At 54.5% G+C, this 14657-nt stretch overlaps 1 protein-coding gene across 3 annotated transcripts in view; it reads right to left on the bottom strand.

Moving 5' to 3' along the window:
• IQSEC3 (IQ motif and Sec7 domain ArfGEF 3) overlaps positions 1–14657 on the bottom strand; it is an 86154-nt gene that overhangs the window by 27063 nt on the left and 44434 nt on the right. For 2 of the 3 annotated variants that reach the window (XM_055395438.2, XM_088836760.1), the window contains exons 3-5: positions 11906–12179; positions 3175–4286; positions 1138–1299 (exon numbers count right to left, since the gene is read on the bottom strand). In XM_055395438.2, coding sequence (XP_055251413.2) covers positions 1138–1299; positions 3175–4286; positions 11906–12179 — 1548 coding nt within the window. Of the gene's footprint in view, positions 1–1137; positions 1300–3174; positions 4287–11905; positions 12180–14657 lie in introns of those variants that run through there. The other variant, XM_088836761.1, reaches the window with a different exon arrangement.

Below are 14657 nucleotides of genomic sequence, written 5' to 3'. Positions count from 1 at the left end.
GGCTTTCCCAGGACCCCTGAGGAAACTCTTCCGCTGAGTGTGCCCAAGGACAAGGGGTGGGAGAGAAGTGGGGAGGCCTCCCTACAGAGGGGTGACTTTGGAGAGAAAGTGAGCTCAGGGAGCCAGCGGAAGAGAGGAGGAGTGTAGAGAGAGTCAGGAGAGGAGGTAGGGGTCTGCGGCAGACTTCACAGGGCCTCACCCCCTCTTTGGAGAGGCGAGGTGGCTCCAAGGTCCTGCTCCTAAGCCCCGGGGAATCTGCCCCTGCCGTGAGGCTCACCTACCTACCCACAGCATCACACCCATGAAGTTGAGCTCGAACCAAGGCAGCCCCCTCCCTCCCCCCGCCAAATACCTTATCTATTGGACTTTAAAACAATTTTTTGATTGTGTGATCTTGGTGGTTAGTCTATCTTTATGCAATCATAGTTTCTGGTGGCTCAGTGGTAAAGAATCTGCCGCCAAGCAGAAGATGTGGGTTCGATCCCTGGGTTGGGAAGATCCCCTGGAGAAGAGAATGGCAACCCACTCCAGTTTTCTTGCCTGGAAAATCTCATGGACAGAGGAAGCTAGCAGGCTATACAGTCCATGGGATCTCAAAAGAGTTTGACATGACTTAGCGACTACACAACAACAAATGTACTTTCTGGCTCTAAAACCCCTAACCCCTTCCTTTCCTGCATTATGGTTCCTCCACGATATGAAGCGGAGGCTCAGGGGCTGAGGGACTGGACAGGCAGCAGGTGATACTGACGGGTCAGTCCCCCAGGTGGTGATGGCCCCAGCACTGACACAGCCATCTTCCAGTTTCACTCTCTTGCCTTTTGGTCTCCCTGGACCATTTCTGTGCTAGCCCCACCCCCAGCCTCATCCTCATCCCCAGTGCCTGTGGGAGCTCAATAAGCTGCAGGATAACTGGAGAGGAAGCGGGTGATTGGCTAAGGATCATGGGGATGCTGGCTCCTTTGACCAATCAGGAAGCCCCTAGGACTGGAGCCAGGACTTCTGGGAATCCACCCAGACTTCAGAGGTCCTGTCTTGCCCAGTGTCCTTCCCTAGCTGAGGTCCTAAGCCACCCAGGAGATCCTGGAGTGTAGGGTGAGCTAGGAGGGTGGGGCAAGCCCAGAGGCAGGCACTCACTCGAGCACATCACGGTTGAACTGCTTCTTGCTGTTGCCCAGGAACTCGCCGATCATCTGGCGGCTCAGGCCCTTACGCTGGAGCAGGAAATGGGCCACTCCAATGGGGGTGTCAGGGATGAAGCCTCGAGAGATCAAGAACTGGATGCCCTTATCTGGGTTTCTGGGGTGGGGTGGGAAAAAGAAGTAGAGAGTGAGGCAAGACAATCCGTGACTCCTTTCCTCCCTTTCTTCCACCCCAGGGAACCCACAGAAGTGCCCGGAGGTCCCCAGGTGGAATTCCCAGGAAATGCCACTATTCCTTCCGCTGCAGAGGGCCTCCCTTTCTGAAGGCTCTCTCCGCACACACTTCTGAACTTCCCCACCCAGGACAGAGGGTGGTACGGGGCTGGGGAGGGCTGGTCAAAGTGGGCTCCAGAGCAGGTGGAGGGGCATCCTGTCTGTCTTCAAGCCTCAGTCCCATTGGATCTGATCTTCAGGCCCCCAAGCCCTCCTCCCACCCGTATCCTGCTCTCTCTACTCAGGATCCACGCTGAAACCGGGAGGAGGGTGGATTGGGACACGGAGGTGGGATCTCCTACCACATCCCTCTTCCCTGTGCACTGTAGACACAAGAAAGACCCTGCTCCCCAGGGATTACTTTCCCAGGCTGGAGTCTCTGTGCATGGGTGTGGGTGCTGGATTTAAGGTAAATGTGCTCCCAGCCTGGTCTGCAAATCCCTGCTGTTCCCTGGGTCTTACTGGTCCAGGAGAAGATAAGGACAGAAATAGAGGGTAAGCCTTTAGCCCCGTTTATAGCAGGCTGACATTTTCAGGGCAACCAAGCATGTGACTGTTTTTCTAGCAACTCACGTTTATTGAATTTTACAAAAGTATCAGCCCACGACATACTGAGTAAAAACCCAAGCGGATCCTTCAGTACACATCATTTGAGAAGCACTGCCTTGCGGGGTCCAGGCATCTGTGTGGGCCTGGGGAGGCAGGGCTGAGACTACACTCATCCCGGTGGCTGCCTGATATAGAAGATGGAGCACTGGGCTGGGAGTCAGGCAGATATGACTTCACCCAGCTATGCCGCTTACTAGCTGCTTCACAGCGCTCACCTCACCTCACTGTGTGAGCCGATTCCTGTTCTATAAAATGGCATAATAACGCTCCCTCTAAACATTTGAAGTTTGCAAACATTTTATCTCAGGCAAGCTACTGAATATAAGCTTGAGGCCAGAGGATGTGTGTCGCTCATCTATGTGGTTTCTGGACTGAGCACTCCAAAAATCATTGCGGAATGAGTAAACGAACACACAGGTGAATGGTTTCTGCTTAGTCCTCACTGAGAAGTGGGAGAGATGCTGTGTTTTCCGGTTCAGGTTTATGAAGGAAGCGGTGAGTGGAGATGAGTAGGTGTACTTGAAATCTCCCTAGGACGGGTGTGTGTTTCCTCTGCTTGCCACCAGCTGTGTACCTCTTGGGAGCGAGGCAAGTCTGGCTGGAGGCTCTGAGCTACAGCTGTCACTCAAACCTCTGTGTGCACACCCCTGCTCTCTTCTGCTCCACTTCCGCTTGCATCATACTCCCCGCCTGTCCCCCCACCACCGCTCTCCTGTACCTTGCATAGGTCTCTGCTCCCCTGACCCTTCCCCTTTTCATCACTGTCTCTCTTCTCCCATCATCAACCCCATGGAGCTGATGTTCCCCCTTTCCCCAACTTCATGTCCTCCCTGAGTGATTCCTGCTCCATCCTTACATTATTTACCTAATACTGCATTTTTTTGTAAATATCTCACTTTTCAAAGCCTTACTTCTTCCAGCAGTACTAGTGGTTAAATCATAGGTTTGAGGTGTTTTAGCCCTAGTCCTTAAAGTAAATTCATACCAATTAAAAACAAAATGTGTGTCCCCACACCGTATCTCAAGGAGCAGGTGTGGTCCCCAAGGCCCCCAGGGGAAGCCCCTGGGTCCGTGGGGTCCATTCCCAGGAACCTCGCTCATCGGTAAGTGCAGGTGCCCCCCCTTCCCCCCCTCCCCCACCCCGACTTACATGTTGAAGAGGTTGAGGCCGATGCGGTACAGGCGCTTGCGCAGGGTGTCCGTGGACAGCGTGGGTGACTTGCAGCTCGCCGGGTTCTCGCAGTGGTAGCGTGGCAAGCTCAGGATCATGGCCTGCAGGGCCTCCTTGGAGGCCGAGGCCGACGCTTCGGAGCCCGACTTGGCTGATTTGGTGGACGTGCTGCTGCTGCTCAGCTGCTCCGAGTTGTCCCCGGTCTCGAGTTCGGCCTCGGTCCCTTTTGCCGCCTCCTCGGTCTCCTCTTCTTCCTCCTCCACGGCTGGCCCCGCAGCCACCGGAGAGCTGGCGCGCAGGGCCCCGACAGCCTCTAACTCCGCGCTCAGGTCCTCAGTGGGCGCAGCCCCCTGGCCGGCACTGGGGGCCTCGGGGCCCTCCGGGTCCTCCTGTGCTCTGGCCTCGCCCTCCTCAGCCTTAACCACCGCGGAGTCTGTGGGGGCTGGGGCTGTCTGCGCGCCCAGGCAGTTGGCCACCGACAGGGCCGTGGAGGAGGAGACAGAGATGTTCTGGCTGGCGATCTGCACTGTGACATCCCGGAAGGCCATCATGAGGGTGCTGCCGTGGCCCTGGGGCGGACTGGGGGGCTCAGGGGGCTCGGCTCCAGGCCCCTTGGAGGCGCCCTCGGGCTCCCGCACCACGCCCTCCAGGCCCGACGGTCCCGCGCCCGCTCGCAGGGCCCGGTGGATCTGGTAAGCGCCGCTCTCCTGCAGAGAGCACATGGTCTTGAGGCTCCAGGTGCTTAGGGCGTCGTCGATGGACTTGGCCAGGGACTGCACCTGCTCGGTGAAGGAGTCCTCCAGCTCGGTAAGCGTGCCCGCAAAGGCGGGCGGCAGGGAGGGCGAGCGCACCAGCGGCAGCCCCGCGAGGCCGCAGCCCTCCAGGAGCGCCCTCTCGGCCGCCAGGCTCTCCGCCGTGGGCGCGCGCGCCTTGCGCAGGGAGATGCGCCGCGGCAGGCGGCTCTCCAGGAGCGAGTTGCGGATCTTCTCGAAGTTCTTGCTGAGCTGGTATTGGCGGAAGGCGGTTTGGATGGTGCAAGCGGCACGCCGGGACACCAGGTGGCCCCCGTACTTGTGTTCTAGCATTTCAATCTGCAGTGAGGACAGAGAGGCGTGGGAGCGCGGTTAGGGGAGGGATGTGACAACGCTTTCGGAGACCAGGGCCGGGGGTGACCTGGCTGACCCTTGGCGGGGGCCTGGGAAGACACAACTAGGCTGGCACTGAGGAGCCAAAGTCTGAAAACTGTGACGGCCTCAAATGCCAGGTTGCTGCCAAGACTCCTAAAGGTGTGGGGTGTAGGATTGGATTCTGGGGTTGGGGATACCCACGGCAAGGGTGGGGCAGTTGCCAATGGTAGTAGGTGATTAATTCCATATATTCACATATGGAAGTATTTATTTCTAAAATGCGTGGTATCTTGAATTTGTATTAAAATATTTCATCAAAAAAGTAAAAGGGTTAGATGAAACAATACTAATTGGAACTGGGTGATGGTTAAATGGGAGTATAGTATACTATTCTTTCTACTTTTGTGTATATTTTAAATAATAGAAAATTGAAGATTTAAATAGAAAGGTTAAAAAACATTGCTGCTACTGCTGTTCACCTGCTTTCTTTCTCAGTATTCATGTCATGAATTGGGGTTGTTTCCTGTCTCTGGGAGCCGCATATGAGTTGGGATTGGGGTTTGATCATCTCTGTGTTGCCAGTACCGAGCCCAAGGGCTGGCACATGATAGAGCTCAGTAAATGTGAATTTAGTAAAAAGACAGATGGGTGATGGATGGATATTTCAGTAGTGGGAGATCCTCCAGCTACCATGTTCTTCAGTTCAACTCACCTCTGTTCCTAACAATGGGAGCTGTTCCGATCGGGGCAGGGCTTGGTGGGGCTGATGGGGAGGTGGGGTGGGGCTGCTGCTTCATTTGGGTGGATCTGAACCCAGGAAAACTTCAGGCACTGGCCAGTCTGTCCTTCCCTCTCTCCCCTCAGCTTTCTCCCCTCTCTGTGATCTTTTCTCTCTTGGGTGGCTAAGCACTCACTTTTTCTTCCTTATCAAAAATCTCTCCCGGGAAAGGACTAGAAAAACATTCTCTCTGAGGTGTGAATGACCAAGAGGGGTTAGCAGTGGTTCTTCCTGGACATTTTTTTTTTTTTGCATTTAAACAACAAAGACCGGATGAAGGGGATGGGCAAAATGGTAGCACTGTGGTGGGATCCGTCAGTCCTTAGGAGAGTTAGGAAATGAGAAAGTATTCCTGGGCTCTGAAACTGGGTCCTGTTGCTAGTCACGTGCCGTACAGAGTGACATTCCTGAGCTAAGAATCGAGACTGGTGGCTGAGATAGATGGCTCAAGGCAAGACCATTAGCCCTCCAACCTCCCCCAGGATCACAGAGAGGTGGGGTATGGACAGAAAGGCCAAATTCCATCCCCCAGTACACGGAACCCTTCGACCTGCTTCCTAACCTCACCATAACATTCCTCTCAGGCTAGGGATCTCACCATCTCTTGCCTTCTTTGTAAGCTTTCTTCATCCCCTAGTCCCTTCTACTTGCATTTCCAGCCTCCAGCCCAACATTGGGCCCTTTCCACCAGCCTACAGACCCTCCTAAGTCTCCCAGACTGGATCACGACCCTGCTTGACTCCCCCGTTCTGGGGCACTAGCCTATTCTCTATTTTCTACTAAACCTACAGGCGGACTCCTCTACCTCCTGTGCCTCGTCTGCGAGCGAATGTCGAACCACTGGGGAGCCCCATGTGCCCCAACTCCTTGCAACTGCCGCTTGCTCCCACCAGACTTCTGACTCTCCAAAGGATCACCTCAAAGTGAACTTCAATCACGAAATCCCATCCTCAACTCCCCCACTCCCCAATTTTTCTGCAACTTTGATACTTTATCCCTTGAAACTCTGTCCTCAGCCTTCATGACCCAGTCTATCTTGGTTTTCCTGTCTCCCTACGCTCCCGGATCCTGTATTCTGACCACAGGGCCCCTAACCATGCTGGCGACGAGTCATATGCATGCCCTCTTTCATTCTCCAGGCACATCTTCATGATTTTCCTGTGCTGGACATCTTCCTGACTTCCACGTGGGAAGTCTTTAGAGCAGCCCTGGTAGCTGATAATTAACAGCTAATGAAGAGGGAACTGTCTTGGGCAGAGCCTTCATGGCAACTCTGTATAGATGTCTCTGGGGCTAATATCCTCTCACCTCTTGTCTGAGAACCTAGTCTTCTTCCATCATAACTTCACTGCACTGTGACAGGTGAACGAGCAAGCCCATGGGGAAACACCCAGCCTAGATCCACCTCTTCCCTGCTGGCTGACCTTGGACACGTTTCTTAACATCTCTGAATCTGTTTTCTTGTCTGTTAAATGAAGATAATCCTGCTGACTCTGTGATTTCATTCTGTGGTGAGAATCCTTATTTCACATGGTAGGTCACACAGTAGGTCAAAGCTCAGTAAGTGGTAGCAATCTGATGGTGAAGTGTTGATTCCATGACTTTCAAATCTCCATGCCTAGATTCAACTCAAGACCTACATTTCCAACAGTCCATTGCTCCCTTTCCCCAAAAGGAACCAGCTCTCAGTGATATCCTGAGTCACGTCACAGCACCCCAGCTCCAAGGCTGTCCAGTCTGGGGACCTGGCATTTGTCCCTGGGTCCTCCTTTGCCTTATCCTGTGCATCTGTCAAGCGCAAAGTCCTATAGCGCCGCCCCTCCATACTTTCTGCCATCACTCCGAACTTTCCACCAGACTGTCACCACGTGGGGCACCCCGGACTCCCCACTCGGACACTGGCAGCGCCTGGTTCTTCCCTGCTTCCTCCTCCAGCACCATCCACCTTGCTCTACATTCCCCTGAGCAGCGTGCTCAGAGAGCAGGATAAACACAGGCCTTCCAGTCGCTGGAGACCCTTACCCTAAATAAATATAAACACCCTGTCCTAGTGGGTCCAGGGCTCAGCAGCCTGGCCCCGCCCACCCCGGCCCCTCCTACTACAGGAGGTCCACTGCTCACATGCCAGCCCCACCTCCTGCCCCTGCCCGCACCCCCACATACTGGGCTTTCCTGCCCCAGCACTTGCTCAGCTTCCCCACCTCCACATCCCCCTAAACCCCCAACCCCCCACACCCCTCCCCACACCGTCACCCCCTCTCCACCCTCAGCTCCCACCCTCGCCCTCTTCTCCAGGCAAAAACGTTTCCCCTTTCTTTCAGTGTGCCTCCCCCAGGAAGCCTCCCTGTTCCCCAACCAGAACGGGTCTCCCTGCCCTGAGCCCCTGGAGAAGGTTGCCTCCTGCTCCCCTGATACTCAGTTTCCCTGCTAATCTTGGTGGTGCTCATCCAACTCAGGCTCTCCCCCATTCCTCCCTCCCCCAGTCCCCTTCTAGAGCAGAAACTGCTGGAGGCCCCGATGTGTCCTCATTGTCTCCTCCACTGGTGGCTTCAGCCCAGAGCCTGGCCCGGAGCCACTGCTCGTGATGGCCTCTGAATTCAGTCGTGGGATCATCACCTTTTGTTCCCATCATACCATATAGCTGGCTTCCTCTCATCCCAGCCTCATGCCTGCTACACGCCCCTGGCCCCCCGCCCCCATAGGCAGGACATCATTTTCTGTGCCCACCGCCATCCTGACCTGTGATTGGGGCTTCATCAATGTTTGCACCCTGAACTAAACTCAACCCTCTCCTATGCCCCAGGGAAATGCAGTCCAAGCTGTCTTCCAGATCTGGACTTGGAGCCAAAGGCTACACCACTCCAGCCCCCACCCCATGTGTGTTCCCCTTCCCCATACCCACAGGCCTGGGGGACACTACAGTGTCCCTCGTCAGCAGCATCGCCCCAGCCAGGCCCTCTCACCTGGGATTTTGGACTGGCTGATGGAGCAGGCCAGGCAGGTTGGTGAACTGGGAGAATAAGGTTGTCCAGGATCCCCTCCAGCCCCAAAACTACAGGATGTGAGTGACTCGTGAGGACCACAGGAGCAGAATACTAAATCTCAAAAAAAAAAAAAAATCTAAATCTAAATAAAATACTAAATCTCAATCTCAGATCTCAAAAAAACCTGAGATGGAGCCAGGCCCTGACCCAGGCTTCATGCCGCGCTCCATCCTTTCAGGTCACTGAGCCATTACCTCCCCCTCTCCATCTTTTGAGCACCTTCTCAAGCCAGGGGCTGTGTCGGGCACCAGGGATATAATGATGGACATCTTGGCCCTGCCTTCAGGGAGAAGTCAGGTAAACAGGGGTGGTGATCCAGGGCTGGAGGGCAATGTCAGGGAGCAGCTGGGAGCTGTGGGACCACTGGAAGGGGACTCCACCATCGCCTTGGGAGAGCTGCGATGGAGGAGAAAGGCACAGGGAAGTCGGTCCTGAAGCAAGAGAAGGAGTGAGTGTGGACCAGTGCAGGAGTGGGGGGCAGGGCATAGGAATGCTTGCAATTGAGGCAAAGGGCTATAGGCGGCAAGCAAGGCCCAGAGAAGGGGAGGAACTTGTCTAAGGTCACACAGTTCATCTGCAGAAGACAGAACTGTGGAGTTCCATCTTCTGTAAGCATATGCCATGTTTTCAGTCACTCTGCCCCAACTCCTCAATCGCTTTTTGCCAGTATTCTTGCCTGGAGAATCCCATGGACAGAGGAGCCTGGTGGGCTACAGTCCATGGGGTTGCAAAGAGCCAGACACAACTGAGCGACTAACACTCCCACCCCTAGCCTGTGCTTGGCCTGGAGGGTTCCCTGGCCCAGAGGAGGGGGCCATCCCCAGCACAGGAGGGCCCGGCGGCACCCCTGCCAGCCCTCATCTTTCCTGCCCCACTTCCGCCCTCCTGACACGCAAGCCCATCGACTAGAACTACACCCACGCGAAAAAGTCCACGGTGCCTGTTAGAACCCCGCACGACTCTCCATAGCCCCTAGTCAGTGAGAATTAAACGATTTCCTGCCCAGGCCAAGGCACGAGTTTCTTTTGGTGTTACTAACAGGCCACTCCTTCACCTGAGCGGTAATCTCTTCGGGGAGCAGGGAGGGACCATGTTTTTCTCTTTTGGGTATCCCACTTCCTCGTTGCTTTGCTCATCCGAGTTATTTAAAAAGCATTCGCTCGATGAACTCTTACTCTGTCCAAGACCCTCTGCTGGATGTGGGTGATGGGTGCACAGATGAACAGGAGGTGTCCTCAGGGAACTGAGAGGACGCTCTCATCTGGCCAGCTGACCACCCCATCACACCGTGCCACTCCAGACAGGCTGCCTCCCGGCCCCTGCTTGGGGATTCCCTACCCCGGAAGCAGGACCTGCTACATTTTTAGCAGCTCCTATTGTTAGTTAAGGTAAAAAAAAAAAAAAAAGGCAATAAAAAAGAAAACCTTCCTCTCCTATAACTTTAATGCACTACTCCGGGAGTTGGTGATGGACAGGGAGGCCTGGCGTGCTGTGATTCATGGGGTCGCGGAGAGTCGGACACGACTGAGCGACTGAACTGAACTGAACCACTAATTTTATTTTATTTTTTGGTCCCGGCATGTGGGATCACAGTTCCCAGGGGACCAAACCCATGCCCCCTGCATCGGAAGCAGGGGGTCTTAAAGGCTGGACTGCCAGACAAGTACCACTATTTTTACCTGGAATGGCAGAAAATAATCTGATCCAGCCAATTCACATTCAGCTCTTCCATGTTTAAAACTCGTCTTCATGTCTGCAATTTCCCCGTATGACCCTGTGAACGGGTGTGTGCTAAGTCACTTCAGTTGTGTCCAGCTCTTTGCGACTGTAGCCCCGTGCACTGTAGCCCCCAGGTCCTCTGTCCTTTGGATTCTCCAGGCAGGAATACTGGAGTGAGTTGCCATGTCTTTTTCCATCATATGACCCCAGCCAATTTGTTTTCTTTTTTAGAAGAACCTCAGAACCTTGGGGTTCTCTTTGTTGCCTCTTAAAAGAAGCCCCTAGAACCAGACAGCCCGACCAGTACCCAGTGTGGGGCTCCAGGCGGCTGCCTCCTTCTTCTTGTTGTTGTTTGGTTGCTCAGTCGTGTCTGACTCTTAGCGACCGCACAGACTGCAGCATTCCAGGCTCTTCTCACCAGGAGTTTTATCTACACATCTGTGAAGGCCTCTGGGCCCATTTCTCTGGCAGCGGCTTCACTAGCTGTTGATTTATCTTGAGCTTGTAGTCAACTCAAGCCCTAAGGCCTCTCGCCCAGGACCAAGCCTGCTCATTTTATAATAGTGCTGTGGGATTTTCAAAGCTACGAACAGAACTTGAGATTTTTTCCCTCTTTCACTTTACATTTTCCATTTAACCACATTTCTGTCCTAATTAGATTTTTTTTTAAATCTAGGATTCTGTTATCAAGGTATTAGCTGTCCCCTTTCGACTTTGCATCAGTCCCTTTTCAGAATGGTTGAACAGGGCAGGAGCAAGGACAGTCCCTACTCAATCACCTTGGAATTGGAGCTGATAGAAAACCCAGTGTTTTTTATAATTCTGTTTGAGAACAACCCATCTGACTATATTGTCAACTAACCCTTTTCCTATCCCGTCCACATAGATATCACAGGAGATTTTGTCAAATACCTTACTGAAAGCCTTGTGGTGCATCGTGGGCAGCTGGCCCCTGACCCAGGGTAACAGCTTGGCATCCATGCTCAAAGAAAGGAATGTGTCTGGCTGCGCTCAACTAGGCTCAAACCAGTCTTGGTGACTTCTCTACTAGCTTCGCTCCCAAAACTCACAGTCCATCGGGTTAAGGAATGGTTCTTTAGAACCTACACATTTTAGAGCTAGAAGGGACGTCAGTGATGACTCAAGGTACATTTCCCAGTTTTGCTGATGAGGGAAGCATCACCCAGGATGCTTAACTGGTGTTTCCCAAAGTCACAGAAGAACTGGAGCAAGAACACACACTGAATCCCACACACATGGCTCCAGGCTCAACACTCTTCCTCAACAATGCTGTCATAAAGTCTGTGTCTAAGCGTGTTCACACACACACACACACACATCTCCTTTCAGGTCTCTTAATTTTCCACCAAAACAACTGTGCCATTGTCATTTGGGGAGTGTCCACAGGGACCCCGTGACTGACTTTTTTTCCTGCTGCTTCACAGAATGGAAGATGGAAACCCAGAAACCCTCAAAGAAGTTTGTTCTCCAAAAGGAGGGCTTTCGTTGTTCAGTCGCTAAGTCCTGTCCGACTCTGCGACCCCACGAACTGCAGCACGCCAGGCTTCCCTGGTCCTTCACTTGGACTCTCCCAATCTGGGCTAATCCCGGGAATCTTTAGTGTACCTGGAGGACACCACTTCAAACCTCATTTGAGCCTGTGTGTGCCTGAGCAGGGGACTTGCCCCTTGAGTGGGCAGGTAGGCTGGGCATCTTTTCGGAGCACGGTTGGGGGTGGGGGCTTCACCTGCCTGGAAGTATGTGGGCCACTGGGCTTCCTGCAGCGGTAAGAGGGGCAGAACCCTGGACACACTGCCTGTGGGCTTGGCACTGCACGGGTGACCCCTGCCGCTGGCAAGGCTGGTTGCAGGAAGAACTGGCTGTAGGGAGGGGCAGTTACCCCTTTCAGCTGGGAGAACTAGCGGCCAAGAGGCGGGCCTGCCGCAGAGGCGGCCCAGACAGGGACATCCCTGGGACCCTGGACAGCGCCCAAGTCAGGGCCCTTCACCACCCTTCCCGCCCGCCTCGGAGGCCCTGGGTACCTGTTTATTCTTTAGGTCAAGGGAGATTTCGTAATCGGAGGCGGCAGGGGCGCGGGAGCAGAGCGCCGTCGCCAGGGCAGGCTGCTGCCGGCCAGGGGAGGCCGCGCGGTGGGGGCCGGCCCGCGGGGAGGCGCCCCCCGCCCCCGGCCGCTCCTCCTCCTCCTGCAGCTGCTGGGCTTGAGCCTTCGGGGCATGGGCACTGGGTCTGCCGGCCACCGCCGCCGCCGCCACGGAGTCCTCCGTGCCCCCACCGGCCTGGGCGCAGGCGCCGTCACTGTGAACGAAAGGCAACGGTGCTCGGTTGGGGGGGGCGGGGTGCGTGTGGGTACGGGGAGGGGGCTGGGGCCCTCGGGCAGCTATGGGCCTGTGGAGGGGCTGGTGGGGGCCTCCTGCTGTCTTCATTAGGGTGGGGCTATCTTGGTGTGCGAGAACTCCAGGCCAGGAGGAGAGCCTGAGCTTAGGGAGGGTCCCCCAGGGGTAGAGAGAGGGGCTCAGGAACTTGCTTAGACGTAATATGTGTGCTGTTTTGTGCTTAGTCACTCAGTCATGTCCATCTCTTTGTGACCCACGGACGGTACTCGCCAGGCTCCTCTGTCATTGGCGATTCTCCAGGCAAGAAGACTGTAGTGGGTTGCCATGCCCTCCTCCAGGGGATCTTCCCAACCCAGGGATCAAACCCAGGTCTCCAGCATTGCATGCAGATTCTTTCCTGTCTGAGCCACCAAAGAAGCTCTAAGGGTAGACTACCCGGGTTCTGATCTGGGTCCCGTCTCTTATTAGATGTTGCTTAACGGCTAAGTAGGTTACTTAACCTCACTTTTCCTCTGTTTCCGCAAGTATAAAATGTTGTTCAGTCACTCAGTCGTGTCTGACTCTTTGCGACCCCATGGACTGCAGCCCACCCGGCTTCCCTGTCCTCCACTATCTCCTGAAGCTTACTCAAACACAAGTCCATTGAGCAGTGATGCCATCCAACCATCTCATCCCCTGTCATCCCCTTCTCTTGCCTTCCATATTTCCCAGCATCGAGATCTTTTCCAATGAGTCTGCTCTCCACATCAGGTATAAAATGGGAATAATAATGGAACCTACCTCACTGGGATGTTGGAAGGCTTAAGTAAGCTAGAGAGTGCTTAAGGCAGGGCCTGACTCCTGCTGCCTGCTCAGTATGTGTTAACTACCATCGTTATCAGTGGTCTACTTCCTGGCCAGTGGCTTAAGTAGCTGAGAGGAAACTGACCCCCACTGAACCAGCTCCGTCTTTTAGACAGCCAAGATGAGGCTGGGGGAGAAGTGATGCTTCTAGATGAAGTCGCTGCCCCTCCCCAGCCGCTCTCTCTCTGGTGGAACCACGGACAGGAGCTACAGCTGCTGCCCACACGTCCCCCCCACAACAGACAACACTCAGGCTGCTCCCCTCCCCGGCCAGCCTCCGTTCTGCCCCTCCGCAGGCCCCTTGCTGAGCCCTCTCCAGCACGAAGCCTTCCCGGTGGTTCCCACTTCCAGGCTCCACCGGTGAGAACCCCAGAGGGCCACTGCCTGCATCACAGCGGAGCATCTCGGCTCACAGTGAGGGCGCCAGTGCAGCCCCCTCCCTTGTGGCCTTAGTCAAGTTGCTTTTTCTGTGAGCCCTGGTTTCCCCATCAGTACATGGGAGGCGCTGGTACATGCCCTACAGGGTCCTTGGGAGGCGGAAAGCAGTCAGCACGTTGAGGGGTTCGTGTGGCACCTGGCACAGACTGCGTGCTCCAGAAACGTTCACTTCTCTTTCCCCATCTCTCCGCCCCACTCACCATTTCCCAGCCTGAGGTTTGTATTCTGTTTGATCCCCTTCTCCCCAATTGGGGCTGAGCAAACAATGAGGGCGCCGCAAAAACTTGAAGGATGAATTGAAGAGAACCCAAGACCCCTGACACAGCCTCTGCGGTGGACAGGTACTCTAAAGTTACCTAGCCCATCTTTCTCATCTGCCTTTTTCACAGATGAGGAGTGGGGGCCCAGGGAGGTGGGCTGGCTCTGGTTGGAGGGCCAGGCAACCTTGGGATTTATTTCTTCCAAGGCTTTATCCCACGTGAAAGTGAAAGTGAAGTGAAGTCACTCAGTTGTGTCCGACTCTTTGCAACTCCATGGACTGTAGCCCATCAGGCTCCTCCCTCCATGGGATTCTCCAGGCAAGAATAGTGGAGTGGGTTGCCATTTCCTTCTCCAACGTAAGAGGCCCCAAATCGTGCCAGAGGGACTGCTTCCTTTTGCTTCCACCTAACTTTGAAGCCTCCTAGTGCTAAGAAGCCTGGTAGGCTGCAGTCCATGGGGTCGCTAAGAGTCGGACACAACTGAGCGACTTCACTTTCACTTTTCACTTTCATACATTGGAGCAGGAAATGGCAACCCACTCCAGTGTTCTTGCCTGGAGAATCCCAGGGACAGAGGAGCCTGGTGGGCTTCCATTTATGGGGTCGCACAGGGTTGGACATGACTAAAGCGACTTAGCAGCAGCAGCAGTGCTAAAATAACCAAGGGTGAAGAGTCCGTCTTCATTCAAGTCCTCCCAACACTCCCCTGCACCCCACCCCCGCCCTCAAACACAGATAAAGAAGAGTTCACTTGCCGCCCTAGCAACCAGGACCTGACTCCTTGCCTCTGCATAATTCTTTGCTTCGTCATTTTTCCCTGTGGCCACCAATCAAGCTGTATAGTTGGATGAATTCTAAGTATTGGGTTTTTTCACTGCCATCACCAGGAAGTTCTTTGT

The sequence above is a fragment of the Moschus berezovskii genome, chromosome 6 (genome assembly GCF_049115385.1).
Source record: "Moschus berezovskii isolate FMDL1 chromosome 6, NW_MosBer_1.0, whole genome shotgun sequence".
NCBI lineage: Eukaryota > Metazoa > Chordata > Mammalia > Artiodactyla > Moschidae > Moschus > Moschus berezovskii.
Note: the sequence above shows the minus strand (reverse complement) of the source record. Positions and strands in the feature narration are given on the sequence as shown.